The 8777-nt window shown below is 39.5% G+C and overlaps 1 protein-coding gene across 5 annotated transcripts in view; it reads right to left on the bottom strand.

The window, feature by feature from the left end:
* LOC112138617 (peroxidasin) overlaps positions 1-8777 on the bottom strand; it is a 96654-nt gene that overhangs the window by 45515 nt on the left and 42362 nt on the right. For 3 of the 5 annotated variants that reach the window (XM_024261192.2, XM_024261193.2, XM_024261196.1), the window contains 2 exons: positions 5749-5820; positions 2801-2872 (listed from right to left, as the gene is read on the bottom strand). The exons of 1 other annotated variant lie outside the window; for it this stretch is intronic. In XM_024261192.2, coding sequence (XP_024116960.1) covers positions 2801-2872; positions 5749-5820 — 144 coding nt within the window. The remainder of the gene's footprint in view (positions 1-2800; positions 2873-5748; positions 5821-8777) is intronic. One more of the 5 variants, XM_024261194.2, reaches the window with a different exon arrangement.

The following is an 8777-nucleotide window of genomic DNA, read 5'->3' as shown; positions in this document are numbered from 1 at the left end:
CCTTCCTGACACAACCCTCTGTATTTATCCGGGCTTGGGACCGGCACAATGAGACCCTGGCTTGGGCCCCCTCGTGGCTACATTGGGTAAACAAAAGACAACTGTAACAAAATTATCAACATTTTTTCAGTTCTAAAAGCATCTATATATAAAATCAACATTCAAAAATAAAAACACATTATTATTAGTAGTAGTAGTAATTCATTTTGTGCATAATAACATATACAACAAAACAACCTGAAGAGGCACTTGAAAGCTGAAAGAGATGATTGTTTTTAGTGAAATGAAGCCAGTTCTCTAAGAACAGCTGGAATCACCATCACTAGCCCCGCCCCCTATTGTCAGAAGGACTTTCTGCATTTGAGGAGAAAGAAACTGCTGGAGGCATTAAACATTTATTTATGATTTCATAAGACTTGGTTTCTGATTGAAAATGTTTTTAGGTGTAAGTGTTTTTCCACAGCTCTCTCTGATCAGTGGAGATAGACAACTTATGTTTGAACCTTGTGTCATTGTTCACTCTGCTGTCTGATTTCTAATGATGTTGTTATATCTTAAACCATGTCCATAGTTTGCACGAGGACATTGATTTAAAAACCAATTTGAATGAAAGACAAGAGGATCTAGTTGATGCCGTTTGTCCCTTGAGAATCTGTACATGACCAGAGTGTAACAGAGAAAAAATGTTGAAGAAAGAGAGAAGAAACGGGAAAAAAGGTCCAAAGTTTAAAACATGGGTTCCAGACGAGGACTTCTCATTTTTGTGGCGTCGCTGACATTAATGAAGTTCTGCTTCCACATGGAGATCTTTTGTATCAGTTTTTGCTGGTTTGGTCGGTGTTTATATTCACGCTTTTGTCAGACCGGTTTGGGTCCAGCATCACAGCCTCACAGCTGTAGTGGACTGTAGCTGTCTGGTTCTGGTGGGTGCTGTGGTGACGATCTGTGGTTGATCTGCTGCTGGTTTAAGAGATTCCAGAAACAAATGGGTGTTAGTTTAAATTTGTCTCTTTTATTTTCTTTTATGTTTGTTTTATATTGTAAGGCACTCTGAGCTGCAACAGATAAAAAGTCATTTTAATAAATAAAGATTGATTGATAAGTTCAGTTTGTTGAATAATAAAGTCAGATTATACTCAGACTTTCTGTTCTGTCAAATGTCATATGAACAAGTTTTAAGATTAAAATCACAGCTGATCATCACTGCATTAACTGAGGGTGAAAATGATCAATGATGATGTCCAGTTACAGGAAATTTAAATAGCAAACTAACAAAAAATTAAAAGCAGTTTTATATGCAATAAAAGCATCATCACAGAATGAACTAACAACAAGTTACTCAGGTTCTGTCTCATCGTGTAACAAAATAAAAAAGACAAAAGCATAGACTTGTTCATGTTTTTACAACTATTTTATGAATAGCTGTGAGGTTCTTAGAAATATTCATGATATTTTGTTCTGATGTATCCAATGCTAATGCTGACAGACCGCAAATGCAGTACTACTGGTTTTAAAAAAACATAGTTGCAATACTATTTCAACTATTTTCTTTTTTGCAATCTTATTATGAAAGCACCATTATGAGCTAATATGTTCAAAAAAGGTCTTTGACCTGCTGTTTGTGAATTACAATTTCTTCAGAAATATTGATTTTTTGGGGGGTTTTTTTCATCAAAGTTCACATTACAGTTAGAGGTGGCTGGATAGTCAGTTGGATGGTGCAGGATTTGGGTTCAGTTTCCAGACCAATGAGTTAAAATCCAGAGATGGTCCTTAGACAATACCTTTCATGCTGCTGCATAACTTGATCTCTGTACCTTAAAAATACAGGATGGTGTCAGGAAGAGCATCCAGCGTAAAACTCTGTATAACTACCTGTGTAAATCAGTGAAAGCTGATTCACTGTGGTGATCTCTGACAGGATAAACCGAAAACAAACAGCAGAGATCACATTATAGTTGGTGATGGCACAGTTGTTAAGGAGAACATTTTGAATTGGCACTTCGAGTCATAAACGTTGCTGACCCCTGCTTTAAAGTAAAGAGGTTCTCTGTAAAGGCATTTTTTGATAAACTAAATGAGATCAAAAGTTTGTTAAAACTAGCCTTTTTCTAATGATAGTGGACATGTATAAAAGAAAATTAAGATTAAACTGCATTTCTGAGTATGTCTTTATTCAAACTGAGATGAATCAGGACCAGATGGAATAATGCTGTTTGAAAAGCTCTCTCTTTTGTGACAGCAAGTGAAATGGGCGGGTCAAGGTCTCTCTGATCATCCACTTGCTGACAAATAGATCCATGAACGTCTTTGTTTTCCTGGTGTGAGCTGGATAGATCTGATATTGATCACCATTTTTGTTGGACCCCAAATGCTAGCTTGAGGGTGTGAGCTGTAAGCTAGCGCACCAACAGTCCCGCCCATGACTCAGGGGTGAATTTCTGAGAAACTCCTGCTGCTCTGCAGAAACTATGTCTTAGGAAACGACACCGACTTTTGGATTTTGGCTAAAAACATCATAATCATCATTAATAGACCACTGGGAACGCTTAGAAAACAGCTCAATAGACGACTGGAGTGGGAGGTTTATTTTGTGTCAAAAAAGTGTTCTTTAAGTGTGTAGTACATGTCAATGCTGTGAATGTACAGACTCACAGCTAAAACAAGTTATGGGATGAGCAGTCAAATCCTAGCTGCACATTTAAACTGAGAATGAATTCACCTTGTGATTCTATTACAGAGGCTGAAACAGGAAAACGGGTTTCAGTTCTATGCAGTTTTTTTTTTTTTTTTTACTTACAGTCTCTTCATGGCATTTAGATGAGAAAAGGTTCCAGGAACGAGCTGTGTGATTCTGTTGTTGTGCAAAAACCTAAGTTAAAGAAGAGAGAAACAAGTTCATTTAAAATACTAATCTGAAAAAGGGTCAGGGTTAGGTGCTGTTTACATGTCAAAAAACAACGGTAGACATTTTGAAGGGGCAGCAGGATAAGCAAAGATGTTTCATGGAATCATCACACCCTCATCATCCTGACTGCAGGGTTACAGTGGGCGGTTTGGCAGAATTTCACATCCAGCATAAAAACTCTGCCAAATCCCACAGCGAAACAGTGGCTGCTGTTTCGGAGTGGCGACCCCAAAATGGGATAAGCCGAAAGGTGAAGAAGAAGAAGTGAAAGTAGTAAGTGCAAATAAGTAATTGGACAGATCGAACTGACTGAGTAGGAAATTTACATCAAAATCTGTTGATCTGCCTTCAAAAACAGTCTGACTTCAAACTGATCCATGGCCTAACAAAGGTCTGGGAGCACGCGTTATCGGAAAGAGAAATTCTTAGATGAAATACAGGACAAAAAAAACAAATGAAAACCATTAGAGCTGCCGAAAAGATCCCTCTAGGCTTGGAGATGTGAGTTTGAGCGACTGCTTTCAATAAAAAGTCAATGTAAACACCCAGAAAGTAGCATTTCCAGGTTCCGTGTTCAAAACTCCAATGTTCATGCGTCGCTACACAAGTTTTTAAGACAGTTTTTGGTCTCTACGAACTAAAAATGCGCAGCAACTTAATGTGCATTGAAAATTAAACCAATTTAACTTTGACCAATCAGGATGGATTTGGTAGTGTTTATGGGAAGAGTTCTTTTCAAACCACAAAAGTGCCAACTGGTTGGAAATTGATCATGGAGGAGAAATGAGTGATTGCAGTTTGTGTCAGACTGGAATTAAATGACATCAAGTCTTTCATATATCGAAATAGAAGTGTAAAAGAAAAAGCCTGGAGCGAGATTCACCAGATTTGTGCCACGTGGATCTCACAGCAAGCCTCTTCCAGCTGTGAGTAGATCCACCATTATCAGGTTGGAACAGAGCAGTGTGTAAACCATATGCTAAAGCATGTTCAAGGCCCAATTCAAAGTTTTCCCCTTCTTCCCTAAGAAGTCGTGTTCGGATAATTATTTTTTGAAATTTCACCCTCCAAACAGAGGGGTCCAATGTCCACCATCACGAGAGTAATCCACGTCGCTCTGAGAAGCTCTTTCCTTCCCTTTGGTGATCTCCTAAACACAGAAGTTTATATTTAAGTGTAAGTAATGACTTTACCAGTGACGTGCGGTGAGGTTCATGGCTGGTGAGGCACTGAAGTCATCAGTCAGATTTACGAAGGGGCTGACCCCCCCCACGTTGTTTAGAAATCTTAAATATTTATATAAATAAATAAAGAACTGGAAAGCTCTGACACTGTCTGGCAGCTCTGCCTACAGAGCAATTTATTCCCCATTTGACTGACAACAGATAAATTGTTGTTTAACATTTAAATTCAACATTTTACTTCTGTTTACAAACTGTAGCATTAAAAAAAAAAAAATCACAATTGTTGTTATTGACTTATTTTACTTATGAATGAAGACAGGAAACTCCTAAATTTGCTTCTTTTTTACCAGGAAACGTTAAAAACCCGAACAAAAAGGGTAATCATAGAAAAGAACATGTCTAAAAAATAACATTTGATTTTTTCATCCATTCATTTTCTTGTCCGCTTCTTCCCTTTCGGGGTCGCGGGGTGCCGGAGCCTATCCCGGCTACTGAAGGGCGAAGGCGGGGTACACCCTGGACAGGTCGCCAGTCTGTCGCAGGGCCTCAATCACACACCCATACAGTCTCACATTTACACCTAGGGGCAATTTAGAGTCACCAATGAACCTATGAAGCATGTTTTTGGACGGTGGGAGGAAGCCGGAGTCCCCGGTGAAAACCCACACATGCACGGGGAGAACATGCAAACTCCACACAGAAAGGTCCCAGCCGGGAGTCGAACCGGGGCCTTCTCGCTGTGAGGCAAGAGCGCTAACCACTGCACCACCGTGCAGCCCCATTTGATTTTTTAATTTTAAAAAGTATATTCATCTTATTGAATTTATGCCTCCCCTGACTGCATGTAACTGGACTCTATGTTGTAGCATGACCTTTTTAAAGTTATAAAACTGCTGTTATTATGTATATTCAAGAGCTGGAAGCTCCGCAATAACGCTGGCGGACCGGCGATTATTGGTGATGTCATTGAATGAAAGTCACATCTGAAATATTAGACACTAGTTTTTTCATAACTCTCCATGTGGAGGGATAAATGAAGGGGCGGGGAGAAGGGAAGAATTTGGATTGGGCCCAAGAATGCCTGTTCAGCGCGGTCACGAACCTAGCGTAGCTAAGCGTAGCTTCTTAAATCCTTAACAGAAATGTTTTCTGAAAAAGGCCAAACTTCAAAAGGAACGGCAGCGCATGGTTCCAGTGTTGAAAGAGTTTAAATTGAACCTGTAATTCTTAAAAGAAAGAAAAGAGTTCCTAAAAGTTTCATTTAGGTCCACTTGCTGATTTGCTGATTTCATTTTGTAAAAACATTCCAAAATTCTCTTCAGAATCTAAACTCTGTTTCATTTGCAGTTTATTTGCAGAAGTGTTTCTTTAAAAGCTTGAAACATACAAAATACATTTTTACATGTTTACTCTCCCCCCTTAATGTTTTTTAAAAAGTCTGTTTGGAGAAGTAAATATTTTTCTTCAAAAGTTGAACATTTTCTACTCTCAAGTGCGAGGAGGAATTTTTCAGCCTAGACAGAACCAAGATCAAAATGGACCTGCAGTTTTGTGAGAAAGACAATGAAATGTTCCATTCAGATGGAGCAAAACCTCAGATTGAGGTCAGTTAGCAGGAATTCCTGTAAGTCTGATGGAAAATGAGGCTGCACCTACAGTCGTTCCAACTTTGGTAAATGGGTGAAAGACTCTGGCTCCAAGGACTCGATGTTGTTGAAGTGCAGATACCTGGAGACAAGCAACATGAATGCACAACTGTGTGGGATCTGGATTCAACACAAGAGTCATTTGCACAACTTAAGTAACACAATGCACAACGTTTCCACATGAATGCAGACACACAAGACTAATTAGTAAACATTGCAATGCTGTACATTACCATGAATACACATTTAAAGGGTGCTATAACAAGACCAAGGTCTAAGAATGCAAGTACACCTGTAACAACTATGTTAAGGAAAATAAACAGGAATACATTTTTTAATTAAGTCTAATTGATCCTTAAATGTTTCCGTTTTTAAAGAGCTGCTCAGGGTGTTACTCACCCCAGATCAGATTTTTGAGTTGAAGGCTACATACCCTTAATTTGTACTTTGATTGCCAAACTCTAGAAATCGTTGCTTCACTAATCACTGTAACAGTCCAGGACACTGAGCAAAACAGGACTCCCATCTCCTTAACCACATTTTGTTCTGGAGAAAAACATTGCATCTCAAATCCCAAGTTCTGCCTCCACAAGAAAAAGAAGTCTGACTCCAAACTGATCCATGGCCTAGAAAAGGTCGAGGAGCATGCTTTAATGGACAGAGAGATTGCTCAGATGAAATTCAGGTAAAAAAAAAAAAAAACAAATCAAAACGATTAGAGCTGCCTATAAGTTACCTTTGCAGTGTTTTCACACTGTAACTGGGTTTATGAAAATAAATATATAAATAAATGCGGATATTAGAAATGATCCAAATATTTTTTCAACTCCCATAATTCTCTATACAAAGACCATGTAACTGGAAACACATACAGAAGGATAACAAAGTATTAGTCAGTCACAGATTCTGTGAACTGCCCCTTCAAAAAGCTGAGTTTGGTCTGTAATGTTCATCATAGAAACACGTCAACTGCGAGTGACGGCGTGTAAAAAAATATCCTGGAAATCACATTGTCTGATTTTTAAAGAACTCATGTATAATGGTGTAGAAAAAATGTATTGATCTCTTCCAAACAAGCAGGAATTTTGTACCTGACCGAGACAGTAATCTTCCATCCTGCATTAATGTCACCAGTTTGAACTGAATAAAAGACACCTGTTCCACCCTTAAACAGTCGGACTGCAACCCGGGGGTGCACAAACTTTTTCGCTTAAAGGGCCAAAATCTAAATGGGATCCCGGTCCGCAGGCCAAATACAATATTATTTTGCATGTCATGAAATAAAAGCAAAAAATAAAGAATATGCTTTAATTCGTTTATTTTTACACACATTAGTAAAAATAAAAAGTAAGGAACATTTATCTTTGAAACAGCAAGGCCTCACTGGACATTTTTAATTGAAAAACCAGAGCAAGTTAATATAAACTTTCTTCCAATGAAAACGGCAAACTGGGATCCTAATGAGAGACGTGGAGCTGATCTTTGACTTTATCCGTTTGCTGTTGTCGCTCCATCTTGGCTAGCTAAAAAAGCCGCTGAAAGCATTGGAAGTGACCGTGAAGACTCTTGGGAATTTCTAACACAAAAAAAGCTTCGGGATGGCTCACTTGTGGGCATGTTTCACCCATAGCTGCAGGCAAAGAGAATGCTAACAGCGCCACCCGGAGGCAAGTATGTTACAGCCGTAGAGTTCTGAACATCATAGAGAATCGATGTGAAATGGATAACAGGTTTTAACTAAACACTCTGCGGCTTCTGCAGCTATCACTTGGTGGGTCAAAAGATAATCTTTGGCAGGGCAAATTTGGCCCCACTTTGGGCACCCATGCTGTGACCTCTCCCCATGACCAAGACCAAAGAGCTGTCTGAGGACACCAGGGTCATAACTGTAGACCTGAACAAGACATGAACCAATCAACAAAAGCAAACTGGAGAGAAGGGATCAACTGTTGAGCAATTCTTAGAACGTGGAAGAAAAACCAGATCACTGACAATCTCCCCCCACCTGGAGCTCCATGAAAGATCTCATCTGGTGGGGTAACAATGATCTGGAGAACTAACCACCCAGATCTACACGGGACAAACTGGTCACTGTGCTGAAGAGAGCTGGGACCGCAGTAACAAGGTTACCATAGTAACACATGACGTCGTCATGGATTCAAATCCTGCAGAGCTCCAAAGGTCCCCTTGCTATAGTGAGCACGAGTTCTGACCCGTCTAAAGTTCTCCAGGATGATCCAGAGGAGGATTAGGAGAACGTCATGGTCAGATAAGACCAAAATACAACTCTTTGGTAGAAAAGTCACTCGCTGTGTTTGGAACAAGGAGGAATGCAGAAGTACTGCCTAAGAAAAAGACATCCATTGTGAAGCACGGAGGCGGAAGCATTATGGTTTGGGAATGCTTTTCCGCAAAGAGGAAAGGACGACTGATCCAGATTAAGGGAAGAACGAATGGATCCATAGTGTGGTGAGATGTTGGACAAAAACCTCCTTCAAGGTGAAACATGTCAGCAGGACAACAATCCTAAACACATCGCCGTGGCAACAAAGGAGTGGCTACGTCTAACGGATGTCAAGGTTCTGGAGTGTTCTGGCCTCAACCCAATAGAGAATCTGTGGAGAGAAAGTCTGTGTTGCCCAGCAACAGCCCAAAAACATCCCAGCTCTTGAGAAGATCTGAAGTGAAGAATGGACCAAAACAGAAACATTTGACCGTTGTCATTGACAACCAGGGTTACATTACAGAGTAGTGAGGGGAACTTTTGTTATCAACCTTTTTATAAATTCTTTTGAAAATGATTTTAAAAATAAATTTTCATTCTATTTCTTATATTTAAGGTGTATCTATTACAGACCTCTCATCTTTTTAAGAGGACAGATTTGCAGAATTTATGGTTGACAGATACTTTCCTGAACCGATGGACTAACAGAAAAAAGAAAATCAAATTAAGGGGAAGGCCGGTAGATGTTCAGATGGGATCCAGGTCAAAGAGCTGTTTCAAAACTATTGCTCATGAACTGTGGCTGTATTAACCAT

The sequence above is a fragment of the Oryzias melastigma genome, unplaced genomic scaffold (genome assembly GCF_002922805.2).
Source record: "Oryzias melastigma strain HK-1 unplaced genomic scaffold, ASM292280v2 sc00184, whole genome shotgun sequence".
Taxonomy (NCBI): Eukaryota; Metazoa; Chordata; class Actinopteri; order Beloniformes; family Adrianichthyidae; genus Oryzias; species Oryzias melastigma.
Note: the sequence above shows the minus strand (reverse complement) of the source record. Positions and strands in the feature narration are given on the sequence as shown.